The sequence below is a fragment of the Procambarus clarkii genome, chromosome 67 (assembly GCF_040958095.1).
Source record: "Procambarus clarkii isolate CNS0578487 chromosome 67, FALCON_Pclarkii_2.0, whole genome shotgun sequence".
Taxonomy (NCBI): Eukaryota; Metazoa; Arthropoda; class Malacostraca; order Decapoda; family Cambaridae; genus Procambarus; species Procambarus clarkii.
In genome coordinates, this window is record NC_091216.1 from 25,205,988 (window position 1) to 25,221,621 (window position 15,634).

A 15,634-nucleotide genomic window follows, 5' to 3' on the forward strand; every position below is an offset into this window, starting at 1 on the left:
ACACACACACACACACACACACACACACACACACACGCACACGCACACGCACACGCACACACACACACACACACACACACACACACACACACACACACACACACACATGTGCGCGTGTGCTAGAACTACCAAAAAGTGGAACATGTTAGACAAAGAAGCAAATAATATAAAAAGCGTGAGACATGAATCATTGCATTACCCTAAGAACGTCCGGAAGGCGAGTCCAGGAGCCTTAGTTCGACCCTGCCATCACGTCTAGGTGAGTATACCCAGTCACCGCCAGACTGGGACGTGTCAGACTCCTCAACAACTCTGAATAAGTCGCCTCGCTCAACCAACTCCTTGTTGTACAAGTTTGTTATCATCTTCCTACATGATCAGCCCAATACAGCGTGGTGTAGTTATTGTAGAAACTAGTCCACGCACCGTGTGGTTATTGTAGGAACTAGTCCACGCACCGTGTGGTTATTGTAGGAACTAGTCCACGCACCGTGTGGTTATTGTAGGAACTAGTCCACGCACCGTGTGGTTATTGTAGGAACTAGTCCACGCACCGTGTGGTTATTGTAGGAACTAGTCCACGCACCGTGTGGTTATTGTAGGAACTAGTCCACGCACCGTGTGGTTATTGTAGGAACTAGTCCACGCACCGTGTGGTTATTGTAGGAACTAGTCCACGCACCGTGTGGTTATTGTAGAAACTAGACCACGCACCGTGTGGTTATTGTAGGAACTAGCTAGTACAACATACAGTTATTGCAGGAACTAGCCAATGACCATATGACATTACTAAACAAACGGCCTGATCCCACGACTGTATGCAGACAATGTTCACGAAATCAAACAACCTGTTCTCTCTCAGAATACGTCGCTTTGTTTTGTTTACAGAGTCGACCAATCAAGTAAAGCTTTAAAAAAGTATAAAAATAAAATAAAAAAGTTCAAGCATTTATAATTTAATTTACACGGACACGGACTTTCAGTGCCTTATTTACATAAGAGAAAGTAAAAATTAAAATTATAAAAATAATAATAATAATAATAATAATAATAATAATAATAATAATAATAATAATTTGTATTTATATAAATACATACATTACAAACATACAGCAGAGTACATATCGATAATCTTTTGTATCACAAGTAATTCAACAAGAGGCTCACAAGTCACTATACAAGGCACTCTATATCTATGGTGAGTCACACAGTTACTAGTCTTGCTATAACTGTGTGACAACTGGGGACAAAACTGTTGTCACAAAACCTGCCGACTTGAGAATGGTCCAGGACGGACCGAAACGTCGTCGTCCCTTCACTTTCTAGTGTGTGGTCTGGTCAACACTTGCCGCACAGCTTTACAGTCATGTGCAGGCTGCACCTACAGGAAGCAAATTTTGGATACTTCGCTAAGATTCCTGGCAGTATATCATCCAGAATGAAGTACTCACACATTTCTTAGACTCCATTGATGGTGTTATCTCTGAATTCTGCGATTTTTGTCACATTCCATTACATAATGACGCAAAGTATGCGAACAGTTCTGTTGACAGAGTTTACATTTTGTCAAATCTACATCAGCAGATGTTACTTAGCTAAACGAACTCTGGGGTTCAGTTCCTGAACTCATTATGTACCTCTGTAACCCTTTCCACCACCGCCCAAGGGATGGGTATGGGGGCGTGTAATAAAGAAAGAAATTGAAAATCGCAAGACGTGCACGAGGCTGGAGAGGTTGGGCGAGTTGCTTTTGGGTTCTTACGTTTCTCTTGGCGAACAACTGGCCTTTCCCACGATGCAATCATGCAGCCAACACCAGTTACTCAACACCCAGATACCTGTTTACTGACAGGCGAACAGACACATCAGATGTAAGGAAGCATGTCCTAATGTGTTTCGTGTTTCAAAACGTGTTTCGCACTGCTAGAGAATAATCGGTTGTGTCGAACATTAATCAATGCAAGAGCAACAGGTATGAAACTCACACATTTAGCATTTAATTATTTCCTTCCCTTCTGTGGATTTTTTTGCTCTCTTGTCTTTATCATCTTAGCAATATTTTAAGAGGGTGGTCAACAGTAACCTAACCAAAGAAGTTTGGATACGTGGCGTGATTTAGACCCGACTACGAGTGGCTGATTTTACAACAGTTAACTCTAAAATATACACCTACTACACACATCCTCTCTTGAGCCCGAGGTTTCATCCTCGTTCTCTTTTATTTCTTCTTGGGTAGACTCATTGAACACATTTAAATAATATACTGGTACTGCGAACACTAACGGCAGCTTATTTCACTATAAAATAATTATATTAACATAGCCGAGACATATTTATCAATTGTAGATCTTGAGAAATCGTGGGTTCTTTCATCGACGATTGGTAACAGGAAGTGATTATATACAAAAAATAATTTATTTCGTAAATAATCAACCTACATGTTCCGAGTAGCAATTTGCTAATCTCACCTCAATTTTCAAGAAAGGTAACGGTAACGAAGTATGAAACATGTTCAGACTATAGTGTGCTTGTAGAATATCAAAGATACTCACATTTCTCGAAAAACTATCCACCTATATGGAGTTAATTATGTCTATATGGTGGGGGGTGGGCGGTGCAGGTGACACCTTATACCTTACCTTTATTTGATTTATCTGCGGGCCACTTAACCCTAGTGGCCTCGACGAGGACAGGAAGCCGGCGGCTTGTCAAAGTTCCCCCCCCCCATCCCCCATTTGCCTTGATGATCTTTTCCAGGTTGTTATATACAGACAATCGTCATTGTCGAATTTGAGACTTCCCCTCACAATTCAGGCACATGGACTCAGTACTAAAATACTATTATGCATAAAAAGAATGGTTGAAAAAGTATTAAAATCAAAGAGACAACCTAAATGTAATAGAACTTTAGTGGGAAACTTGTTTCACTAATTTTGTGTTGTGGTAGCGAGGATGTTGATACGTCTATGTTGACGTATCAACGCTACGTAGCAGCTACGTAGCGTGAAAGATAACGAGGTTATGTTGATCTATAGTTACGTGATGTGAATGTTGACGAGGCTATGTTGACCTATAGCTACGTAGCGTGAAAGTTGACGAGGTCATGTTGATCTATAGTTATGTGATGTGAATGTTGACGAGGCTATGTTGACCTATAGCTATGTGACGCGAATGTTGACGAGGTTATGATGTATAGTTACGTGATATGAACGTTGACGAAGCTATGTTGACCTAAATTTACGTGCCATGAATGTTGATCTATAGCATTGTGGCGTGAATGGTGACCAATAACTACGTGGCATGAGTACTGACGTGGCCATGTTGAACTAACAGACTCCCCACCAACAAATAATGGTTAGCCACGAAACGAATAAATTACATCAATTCTCAGCACCTATAAATAAACCACTGTAGTTCCATTCCGACACACACAATAAGTTGAATTAATACTTGTACACTAACCCGAAGACACTTAAAGAATGTGGTCGCTGGCCAATTACTATCATATTTTCTTACCTCGGTATTTTGTAAAGCTGGAAGAGACAGGGAACAGCCTCGGGGTCCTTCCTTCCAACCTTCTCTCAAATCCCGTTGAATTACGATGTTTCTGGTGTGATTATTACCATGCTTAGACCGGCTTAACTGTACTGTAACGCCGCTGTAATCATCCTCCATGTTATTGTTGACATGTGAGTCCGGCGCGTCTCTCTTTACTTCCGTATCCCCCTTCAAGGGGCTACCGGGATCTAATTTTTTCCTTGCTCAATCTCGCCGTATTTGCTCTTAAAGGCGGTCTGCTTTTACTAATGGCTATATATTTAATTAATTTCAGATTATTACAAAAGTAAAGAGTTATTCTATTTGTTAGTCTACTGATTCATTTGATCACGCTGACAATTCATAACGGGTGATTGTGGATATACTTCGTGACTATTATTCTTATGATCCAAGTGAATTATGCATTATTTAATATTAATTTACATACAGAGAGGATATTATCTTTGTGGATCACTCATCATTTATTTAATCCCAGATGCAATCGACGAATCTAATTTGTTTATGTCGAGAGCGGTCATTTCGTACCTGCATCCCACCTAACATGACCATGAGGAGTTAATAACATTATCTCTCTCTCTCTCGTATGTGTGTGTGTACTCATCTAGTTGTGCATGCGGGAGGTTGAGCTTCGGTTATTTCGTCCCGCCTCTCTACTGCCACTCAATTGGTGTACAGGCTCCTGAAGTGTGTGTGTAATTACCTAAGTGTAATTACCAACATATTTTTACATGATGAAAGTTACGCTCGTGGTGTCCCGTTTTCCTAGTACTCTTTGTCGTATAACACTTTGAAACTACTTACGGTTTTGGCCTCCACCACCTTGTCACTTAACGTACGTACGTGTGTGTGTGTGATATCAAGGAAATAGACAGTCAATGAGAGACGGTATGAGGACACCGTCTCGTACCGTCTCTCCTTATAAGACGGTGTCCTCTAGATACCTGAGGACACCGTCTCAGTCCTCAGGTGCAACCTAGATACCTGAATGAACAACAGAGACATTACAAATATTTTCTCCAGTGTTAGAGATGTAAAATAGAATGTACTCACAAAATGATGAGGTGGAGACATCACTCACAGCTTCAACTGTAGACGCGAGACGAGAGACTTTAAAACTGCTAAAAACTGACTTAAAATATTGAGAAACAAGTCACAAAATGTGAATGTAAATCCTCACTTGGTGAGCATGCTCGCTCACACACACACACATTATAATAAGTGGAAAGAGGCAGCGGGAGTCAATGTTGTGAAAGTATCAAGGTTCTTTGCACAGTGTTGTTACAAAAACCTTACCGTGGTGCTCATTGTTACATACCTCTATAAGATACGTAATTAAATAAATTAATATGTACCTTTATAATTGTGTGTAAATTACAAGTATGTATATTGATATACTTATATGTTCTATGTAAAATAATTTCATATTACATTGTTGGCGTTAGGCCCAACGTATCGTGGGAATGATTGTTTTATTAAGATTACTCTTGTCACAATGTATTGCTCCATTGTAGAAATAATAAATATTGTAACTTTGGCAAATTTTTCGCGGGGCAGAGGCAATGATTTTGGCTCCCGCAGATATATAATTCAGTAGCTGATCCGGAACCAGAGAGTTAACATCTTGTGGAGTTAAGTTTTACATTATTGTTCTGTCATAACCATACATATAATAATATTATATTAATTTCCGGGAGAGACAGTGATATTTTTAATTTGATATATTTGTAATGAAATAACCATCTGTATGCTATTGAGATTTATGTAATATATTTATATATAAGTTTTATATGTATTCCTTCAGTCCTAAAGGAAAGTTTTAACAAAGTGCTCATTACTTATTAAGGGGTTATACTGGTGACCCGCTCTTGTGAACAGCAGTTTTTTAGTAACCCTAGACCTTTTTAAAGTTGGCTGTTGTAGGGCCACGAGCCGTAACGTACGATAGGTAACACTAATCAACTCTACCTTCCGTATCCTGCTCTTGGTATCGAGCTACGCAGTAGACGCTAACTACGGGAAAGGTAGTGTGGGGGAAATCACGAATGTAAAATCGTCTACGAGAGAGCGGCGAGGACCGCAATATATTATTTTATCTGGACGCAGCGGCCGTGCGCCGTGTGTGTGAACCATCGAGGTGGAGCTGTACCTCAACTGCACTGATATAAAAAATGAGAGCCAGCTGGCAGACAAAGACAGACAAGGTTGGCCTCACCCTTCCACCATAGCAAAACACGCTAACCTGGTGCTGAAGGCCAGCGTCCTAGCCAATACCACCTTCCAGGGTGGCAATTTATACCTTCCAGGTATAAATTGCATATATAGTGTGGTCTATAGCGTGTATCAGTCTCCCCTGGAGGAAGTGGAGGTCGGTGCTCTCTCTCTCTGCCAGATACTGCATCGCTTTCCAGGCCTTGTTTCCTATACCAGTGGCCACAATGTCCAAGTGTAACATTAATACAACGCTGAATTAACGTTACTCTTGGACACTGCCCACTAGGACAAAATCATCATGTGGGAAGAACTCGTGCTGTTTAGCCACCGTGTCTCAATACAGCTCATATTCCACCAGTTATCAACATGCCCGCTCCTCGTCTCACATAGCCGAGGGTACTCGTCTAATGTGGAGTCCCGTGAGGTTTCTGCCTGTCGGGGAGCACACCAGAGGAGTCTGCGTCGTCGTGAGAAAGCTGGACTATGTCACTCGCCTCCAGATATCACCCTTTCTGTTGACCAGACCACACACTAGAAAGTGAAGGGACGACGACGTTTCGGTCCATCCTGGACCATTCTCAAGTCGATTGTGTGGTCCATTCTCAAGTCACAATCAACTTGAGAATGGTCCAGGACGGATCGAAACGTTCTTACATTTTTATAATTGCCTGAGGATGAGGGGTGTTAGGCTCCATCTGGTTGGGTTGGTTAAGGTTAAGAAGATTTTAAAAAATTTTGACAAAAAGTCGTAATTAGTTTTCAGGCTTGTATCGAAGTCCCCAAAGATCGGAATATTGAACCCCCCCCCCCCACCATGATGTCAGTGTTCTTGCAAATGATGTCATTCAGCTACACACTACACGGATCCTCCCAGCTGAAGGCGTCACTCAGCTATCCTCTCCTAGCATCCTCCCAGCTAAAGACATCAGTCACTCATTTATCCCCATTTAGGAAACTCTCAGTCGTTGTTGTCACTCAAGCAGCTGAGAGGATCTATGAGTCACTCAGCATCAAGCGTCTCAAAGGGAGGGAGCCGGTCGGCCGAGCGGACAGCACGCGGGACTTGTGATCATGTGGTCCTGGGTTCGATCCCGGGCGCCGGCGAGAAACAATGGACAGAGTTTCTTTCACCCTATGTCCCTGTTACCTAGCAGTAAATTAGGTACCTGGGTGTTAGTCAGCTGTCACGGGCTGCTTCCTGGGGGTGGAGGCCTGGTCGAGGACCGGGCCGCGGGGACACTAAAAGCCCCGAAATCATTTCAAGATAACCTCAAGATAACCTCAAGATAACCTCAAACAATAACTTAATAATTGTATAAAAAACAATGTATATTTAATTATCAACAAGACGGAGGCGCTCCTCCCCCGCACAAGGGGGGTATATAAAGGTTGGAAGGTGAAGTTCCTTTGTTCGTGTGGGAACGGCAGCAGGCAGGATGGCACGTCGCTCAGAACAATCAATCAAATCAGCTGGTGAGTGTAAGAGGTTGGTGTGTTCAGGGTGACGGTGTGGCCAATCAGGTGGTGTATGCTGGGTGACGGTGTGGCCAATCAGGTGGTGTATGCTGGGTGACGGTGTGGCCAATCAGGTGGTGTATGCTGGGTGACGGTGTGGCCAATCAGGTGATGTATGCTGGGTGACGGTGTGGCCAATCAGGTGGTGTATGCTGGGTGACGGTGTGGCCAATCAGGTGGTGTATGCTGGGTGACGGTGTGGCCAATCAGGTGATGTATGCTGGGTGACGGTGTGGCCAATCAGGTGGTGTATGCTGGGTGACGGTGTGGCCAATCAGGTGGTGTATGCTGGGTGACGGTGTGGCCAATCAGGTGGTGTATGCTGGGTGACGGTGTGGCCAAGCAGGTGATGTATGCTGGGTGACGGTGTATTCAAACCAGCAGGTGTCTAACTTCCAACCCGTTCTCGCAAATTTAATAAGTCAATATTGACTTATTAAATATGTGCATAGGTGACATACTTAACATAATCGTTTCCATTGAAAAGCTTCATAGAAAACACCGACCTTACCTAACCTACTTAGTATGTTAAGATAAGAATCTTATTGCTTCGTAATTACAATTATTACCTAACCTATACCTATAATAGGTTAAGTAACAATTGTAATTACGAAGCTATAAGATGCTTATTTTAACATACTAAGTAGGTTAGGTAAGGTCGGTGTTTTCTATGAAGCTTTTCAAGGGAAACTATTATGTTTAGTATGTCACCTATGCACGCAACTAATAAGTCAATATTGACTTATTAAATTTGCGAGAACGGGTTGCTAACTTCCTCCACACCCGTTACTGGCGATCAATTCACCCTGTAAAAATCTTTTACTTACAGAAACATCATTTCATTAGACGATGCATGTAATGTACCCAGAAAAGATGAATAAGCAGTTCTCTTGTTTGGGATTCTGCCGTGCCGTGTCTTAAGAAACAAATGTTGTGCCTGTCAACCAGGCTAGAACGGCAAGTGCTCAACTGTTGTCGCCAATTCTATTTACACAACTAGAATTTTATTTTAAGATATAATGCATGATTGCCTGTCTCTTAACAAATTTGGTTTGCATAGCTAGTGGAGCAAAACATGAATTAATGAAAAGTAAATAATATCAAACTGTAAGTTAGAATTCTATGTGACAGATTTTAAATACTCAATAGTTGCCTGGCTGGATATCTGCGAATCCCCCATTGATCAAAGGGTCTCTGCCCTTCCTACTGGTGTAGCCTCACCGTTTGGCTGACTTTTGGCTCCCAGTACGTCAGGGTGTCGCTGGAAAACGTGAGGCTAATTTTGTCCGTTGGGTTTTGTTCCTTCAACAGCGATTGATCTGGCTCTAGAGATACTCCTCTGGTGCCCCCGCGGAACATGGTGGGCGTCTGGCTCTTATTACGCTTTTTGTCGAACTTAGATCAACATGGATACCTAACTTTTGTATCTGCTCTCCTTGTCTTCTGATTGGTTATCTGTGCCGGGTGAGAGCTGACGCAAGACAGTTGTTTTCCACAGATTGGTCACGTACAGCCGCTAGCTGGCTGTTTCTCCATCACACACACTAATTAGACTTGAGGTAGGTTGCTGGTTTAATACCTTGGCAGTCAATAGGGATTAATTAACCCGTAACACGTAACATTCCCACTGAAACTCCACGTTGACATCTTTTAAGACTGAAGTAGTGTGTGGAACACTGGCCTCCGTGTTGATGTTTCTACTCGGTCTAGACCAGGGGTCTCCAAACTTTTCAATGTAAGGGCCACATTATATATTTCCCATATTTATGCGGGCCGGAGGAATAAAAAATGAAATTGCTATTTTGTATAACTAAGATAAAGGCATTGTCAAAGTACAGAGAAAAGAATATTGTACAGTGTTTGTGCTCCCTGAAACGGAAGCAGCGAAGCCCCACTCGCCCTCCATCCCCACAATATACAGTTATACACAACTGATTGGTTGTAATGCACAACACATACCTACCAGTATTAGTATCTGTGCGTCACACTATCGAGAGAGAGGAAAACTGACTCGGGTTGAGCGCCACCAGTCAGCAGCCCCAGCTTTGAATAATTCTGCGATGCCATTCGTACGATAATTATTTTTTCAAGGCCACCACACAGGGATTTGTTTGGAGGGCCGGATGAAATTATGTGGCGGGCCGGATGTGGCCCGCGGGCCATAGTTTGGAGACCCCTGGTCTAGACTAATCATTTAGTAGTGCCCAGCCGTATGTGTAATATGACATGACTAAAAATGGTGTAGCCTCAAATGAATCCAGGTCAATTTTTACCGCCCAAACTGTATGAAACTATACTTGTTTTGATTCTGAAAAGTTAACGCATAATCGTATATTCTTAAGTAAAAATATTTCTTTACATAGTTATAAACTTAAATGATGCATAATTTAGAATATAATTAAATTGTCATTTAATGACTAATTTTTTTGTTTACATTTACTAAGGTTTCGGAATAGCTAGGCTACAAGCACTGCTTACAGTGATTACAATGACCAGTGCTGTCAGCAACACCCTGGTGCCCGGCATCCCAGACTCTGTCAGCTTCAAGAGTCCCCTCAGCGGCCTCTGGAATCACGCCCTCAGGAACCAGAAGGACGACAAGGGCCAGCCGCTATTGAGTGATGAACCTGGTTAGTCTAATATGACTGAGAGTGTAAACTTCGTCTGCTTGCAAGAAAGCCAAACACCTACTGGTAAACATCGTATAAAATACCCAACTTCACATTGTATTATTCCAAAATAACTACTTTTTAATGTATGATAAACAAATCAAAACCACATGAGCCTCTCGTCTTCCTAAAACTAGGTAACATGATTTTGATTCTGAATTGAGGTACATTGCTAAAGTTGGGTGTTTTCTTGGTAACACTCAAAACTGTAGTTTATTTAATAAACACACAATAAAGAGGTGTATATAAATATTAGCTGTTGGCTGAATAAGTAACAATGAACAGGTAGCAAGAGTACAATCGTGCACATTAATTAGATGTATCGCTTATCGATTATTATTCTCATTAATGTTCAAATAGTACTGTACTAGTCAACTGTTTCGGCGAGACTTGGTTGTCTGTCAATGTATGAGCTGAGGATGACATTATTGATAATGTATGCTGTGCACTATTGCCTATTGGAAATACTAACTTCCAATTTTTGATGAATGAAATATATTAGAACTTTTAACATGTATTGAGCGGCGTGACGTTTGCAGGTCCCAAAACAGTCTTGTCTCCCGGTTCTCTGACGCTAATGAACCTTGTACCAATGGACGGCCCACACCCCCTGTACAGTAACGAGTACGTGGACCTGCGCACAGAGTTCCTTCTGGACTACATGGTGTCAGAGGCTGTCAGTCCAGATAACGCAGAAATGCTGCAGCCCAAAGGTCTGTCTGTGAGCAACCTCAATGGCAACCAGCTCACATTTAAGAAGGATGCCGAAGGTAAAATTGGAGATTATTATTATATTCAATACCTCACGATTATATTTATTTTATTATTATTATTATTATTGAATAATCTGCATCCAGATAACGTGTAACTTATTCTTCGGAGTTTAAACTAAAGTATCCTAATTAAGTGTTGTGTTAAGACACTTATAAAAGCGTACATGTGAAAGTGTGCACACACTAATTCTTCTTTTTTTTTTATTAAGATATGAGGTACATCTGCTAATTCTTATACCGCCTTCATATTTAGTACTGTATTTGTATGTGCTTGTGAAATTTCAGATCAGATCACTGTAAATGGCGTGAATGTGGACGATGTCGAGACGTTATCTGACGGGATCGTCGCATACACATTGGATGGCTTCTTGTTCGACCATCAGAGTCGGGTGGACAAGGCTTTCCATAAGCTCCAGAAGACTCGGCCGAGGATAATCCATTTGGTAGACTTCTAGGTAATATATTTATATTTTATACATGGACTGTAGGAATTAAGTCTTGTGTAATATATTCCCATTGATCTCGTAGAACATTAATATAATGTTTGACAAATACGGAACCGCATTTCAAGTTTAATATAATATAGCAACCACACTGAGTGGACGTGTTCACGGATATGCAACCCGTTCTCGCAAATTTAATAAGTCAATATTGACTTATTAAATATGTGCATAGGTGACATACTTAACATAATAGATACCCTTAAAAAGATTCATAGAAAACACCGACCTTACCTAACCTTGTTAGTATCTTAAGATAAGCATCTTATTGCTTCGTAATTACAATTATTACCTAACCTATAATAGGTATAGGTTAAGTAATAATTGTAATTACGAAGCAATAAGATGCTTATCTTAAGATACTAACAAGGTTAGGTAAGGTCGGTGTTTTCTATGAATCTTTTTAAGGGTATCTATTATGTTTAATATATCACCTATGCACGTAGTTGATAAGTCAATATTGACTTTACGAATTTGCGAGAACGGGTTGGGATATGAGCCCTATTCCCATTTTTGTTTGTACATTGCTGGGCACTGGAATAAGTGTCTTGACTCTTTGTATAAAAGTCAAGACACTTATGACTCTTTGTAATTATTCTTGTAGTCTTCACTGCTTTCTAACACATTAAACTTGCTTACTCCCTGTACACTACAGTAGCATAGTCCTTCTTGATCTTCTGACTCAATTGAACCTCTAGCTCCACTTGTGCATGTCCTGCAAACCTCAACTGTGTTAAACAGACCATTCTTGTCCACTTTGGCTTTGTCTCTAAAGATCTTGTATTATGTTGTGATCATGTCTCCACTAGCCCTTCTCTTCTCCGGTATTGTGAGGTTCAGTTCTTTGTATGTCTTCTTCTCCCAGCACTCATTGTTCAGGCTCCACCTATGACTTTGTTCATGTATCAGTTTTGTGCTCTCCTCAGTTTCTTTCTCCTATTTCATATTGTGCTTGATGAGGTGTGGTTTTATGCTGGTACTGCATGCTGTAGTACTGCTCTCTTACAAGTGGTGCACAGTACTGTGTTGTGCAAGATTACTTGTTGGGGTTCGTGAAGACTTTTGTTGTATAGCTAACCTTTTATCCTTCCTCAACTCTCAAACTTTCAGGCGACTGGGCATATATAAATTATTATAATAATTACAGACATATAATATATATCAGAATGTAAGTTATGGAGTAAGTGGGACAAGGGAGTGTGTGCTGGTAAGCTTCACCTTCATATATTTGAACTCTCAACATGTCTTGACTTTTTAATGTAAATTCCAGCTTTTTTTTTAAATGTAACTCTTCCCAGCTTCTGGGAACAGTTATAATGGTAAACTGAAAGTCATGGCAGAGTGTTTGTGTGTGAATGTATCTTGCTAGAATGTAAAGTGCTACAAAAGATATCTAGTTGTTGGAGATTTCGAGGATCAATATCCCCACAGCCCAGACTCTGACCAGGCCAGAGACCAAAATATCAAAGATATTTTGGAGCATCATTAACATCCAAAAGTATTCACTGCTAAAAACCACATTATTTAGTTAATTCACTATTATAAATAGTTTACATATGGTATTCCTAATGTTTTTTCATAGTGAAAATCATCCAGCTACAGTAAATAAGAGTTTTGAGTATCTTATGAGAAATGTGTTTACTAAGTTTGCACTCAAAATTACAAACTAAATAATTGGAGTTACCTTTTGTGAATAATACTTTCACTGTAACAATAATGATCAAGGAAACTACAAATAATATATTGGCCCATGTGAGGCAGCTCCTATTTATATTCACCTACACTCATGCATTTATACATAATGTCTAACCAACACTCTAAACCAGTGGTACCCAACCGAGGGTGTATGGACACCAAGGGGTGCATGAAAGAACGTCAAGGAGTCCCTGTGACTAATATTAGTTACTGTATTGTACTCTTAACAAAATAAGAACCACTTATGACTGTGTTGAACTGCATGTCTTCTGTTGTTATTTACATGTAGTTTTAACTGAGAATAACAGTGCAGAGTTCGTGAGACATGAATGTATGTATTTGTCGTAACAATGATTGTATGTTAATTTTGCTGCTTCGATCCGTTTTTAAGGGTCCACAGGTGAGAACGTGGTTGTAAGGGGTTCACAGGTGAGAACGTGGTTGTAAGGGGTTCACAGGTGAGAACGTGGTTGTAAGGGGTTCACAGGTGAGAACGTGGTTGTAAGGGGTTCACAGGTGAGAACGTGGTTGTAAGGGGTTCACAGGTGAGAACGTGGTTGTAAGGGGTTCACAGGTGAGAACGTGGTTGTAAGGGGTTCACAGGTGAGAACGTGGTTGTCAGGGGTTCACAGATGAGAACGTGGTTGTAAGGGGTTCACAGGTGAGAACGTGGTTGTAAGGGGTTCACAGGTGAGAACGTGGTTGTAAGGGGTTCACAGGTGAGAACGTGGTTGGAAAAGGGGGGATGAGACATAAAAGGTTGGGACCCACTGTTCTAAACAGTCCATCGATCCCACGTGTTATTTAACTTATTGTAACTTCTTCCTTGTATTTCAGCTTCACCCCCACCACCATCCTCAGATCCTGAACATCGAGGAGGAATTGCAGAGTTAATTTCATGATTTAAAAGAAAAGGAGAGACAAAGTATATTTTACAATTCAATACTTGTGACCTTTTAATGGTAATATTAGTTTGTGGGTTTATTATTGTGTTTGGCATTTACATTACTTTTGAACAATCTTTTAGTGTGATCAGCATTATGCCACTACATATATTCTGCTTATAATTGTTGTTTATATAATTCTGGTATACTTAAAGCATAGTTGTTTGTGCGTAATTCTTTCCATAATGGTGTTGAATTTCTTAAAGCTAAGAAATTAATTGGATAACCTTCAGTCCATAATAGGAACTTTTGCTACTAATATACTTGTGTAATATATTTAGATATTTTACTTAGAATTTCTTTGAGATGAGATTAATATCGAATTCTAGAGACTAGTTATTCAGGTTAGGTCAACAATGTTTTGATGTTTGCTCAGAGTGTAATTGAAGAGCATAAATTAGTGCAAACTGTTGCCATGGAACTATACTGGCACAATCTCGATCTGTGAAGTGTTTAGTATTACTGATTGTAAAAAAAATTAAATAACCCCCATTCTTTGTATGATAATAAAGCTGGTGCCTCAGAGTACTGTAGGACTTCGTTTACCCTTTTGTACTCCATCGGTGCTATACAGACACAGCCTTAAGTTTATATATACTATTAAGAAACTGTAGCGATATCCTTATCAAGGAAGTTATCTTGAACCAATGTTAGTTATAAATAGGGAGGATATAGGGTTCCTGTGGGAAGGATGGGGTCCTAGAAAAAGGTTTTATTAAGATCCTTGCAAGATTGCAAGGATCTTGATTTAAGATCTACAAGATTTAAGATCCTTGCACAGGGGCCGACCTCAACTGCCCTATGACACCTCCCCCCCCCCCTCTCGCCTCCAGCCTTGGACACAGACAGACATTATCTTTTATAGATACAGATAGATACATGTGTCGAACATTGTGAAATATATATATAAATCTATTTGGGAACTGTTGTCTGTTTCAGAGTGATTGAGAGTGTCAGTGTTATCCTTCTCGCTCCTAAATGATTCTTCTGATTTTGCTGACAGTTAAGCCATTACTGAGCATAATTTTTTGTGGGGAGAATTGTATACATTTATATGTACATTGCAGAAGACAAATAAGAAATAAATCCATCAGAATCAACTCAAAAGAATTTAGTGCACAAATTGATACTGATTGGTATAATAATGAGAGAACTATTAACTCATACGGGTGTGTGTAAACTGGTAACCTCTTTAACGTGAGAATAAACATCCTCCTGGAGTCGACCCCCGATCTACAGTGTAGCAGGTCGAGGCTCCACCACCACACCACAGTCCCCACATTAATGAGAGGCAAGCAGTAATGTACCACCACTCAACTTACACATTCAGACACTTCTTGTTAGATTTACTTATCAAAGCTTATTTATCACATTCTAAAATAAGTTTATCAATTGGCCAAATTGCACAATTCAAATTAATTATAGACACTTATATTCTTTGGAAACAATGGCAAGTGGAGTGCCACAGGGCTGTGTCCAGAGACTTTATCGAACATCGTGTACGTCAATGATTTAGATACTAGTGTGAACAGCAGTGTATTATCAGGTATTATATATATGGGCCCCTATCGTAGGAGGTCTAGTTTAATGGTCTTATTTCTTATAATTTAGTTTCTGCAATGTACTATACGTAAAATTCTCCAAATAAATATCATGGCTCAGCAGTGGCTTAACTATCGGCAAAATCATTAGTCCTGTAAGTGCTGGAAGGAAACGCTGACACATACACACCCAACACAGAAATTACAGATTTGCCTTATTTATATTTA

The 15,634-nt window shown here is 40.4% G+C and overlaps 1 protein-coding gene across 1 annotated transcript; it reads left to right on the forward strand.

Moving 5' to 3' along the window:
- The first annotated feature begins 7,103 nt into the window (after nucleotides 1–7,103).
- LOC138355460 (uncharacterized) lies at nucleotides 7,104–13,920 on the forward strand. The gene is made up of 5 exons (XM_069310499.1): nucleotides 7,104–7,242; nucleotides 9,729–9,914; nucleotides 10,493–10,723; nucleotides 11,012–11,181; nucleotides 13,759–13,920. The coding sequence occupies exons 1-4, from the start codon at nucleotides 7,206–7,208 to the stop codon at nucleotides 11,179–11,181; spliced, it is 624 nt and encodes a 207-aa protein (XP_069166600.1). The 5' UTR covers nucleotides 7,104–7,205; the 3' UTR covers nucleotides 13,759–13,920.
- Nucleotides 13,921–15,634: the final 1,714 nt, after the last annotated feature.

Excerpts from the sequence above, each read along its gene's own strand:
- LOC138355460 (XM_069310499.1), top strand. The coding sequence starts at position 7,206 with ATGGCACGTCGCTCAGAACAATCAATCAAATCAGCTG. Across the intron at positions 7,243-9,728 it reads ACAATCAATCAAATCAGCTG|GTTTCGGAATAGCTAGGCTA; the intron begins GTGAGTGTAAGA and ends ACATTTACTAAG. Across the intron at positions 10,724-11,011 it reads ATTTAAGAAGGATGCCGAAG|ATCAGATCACTGTAAATGGC; the intron begins GTAAAATTGGAG and ends GTGAAATTTCAG.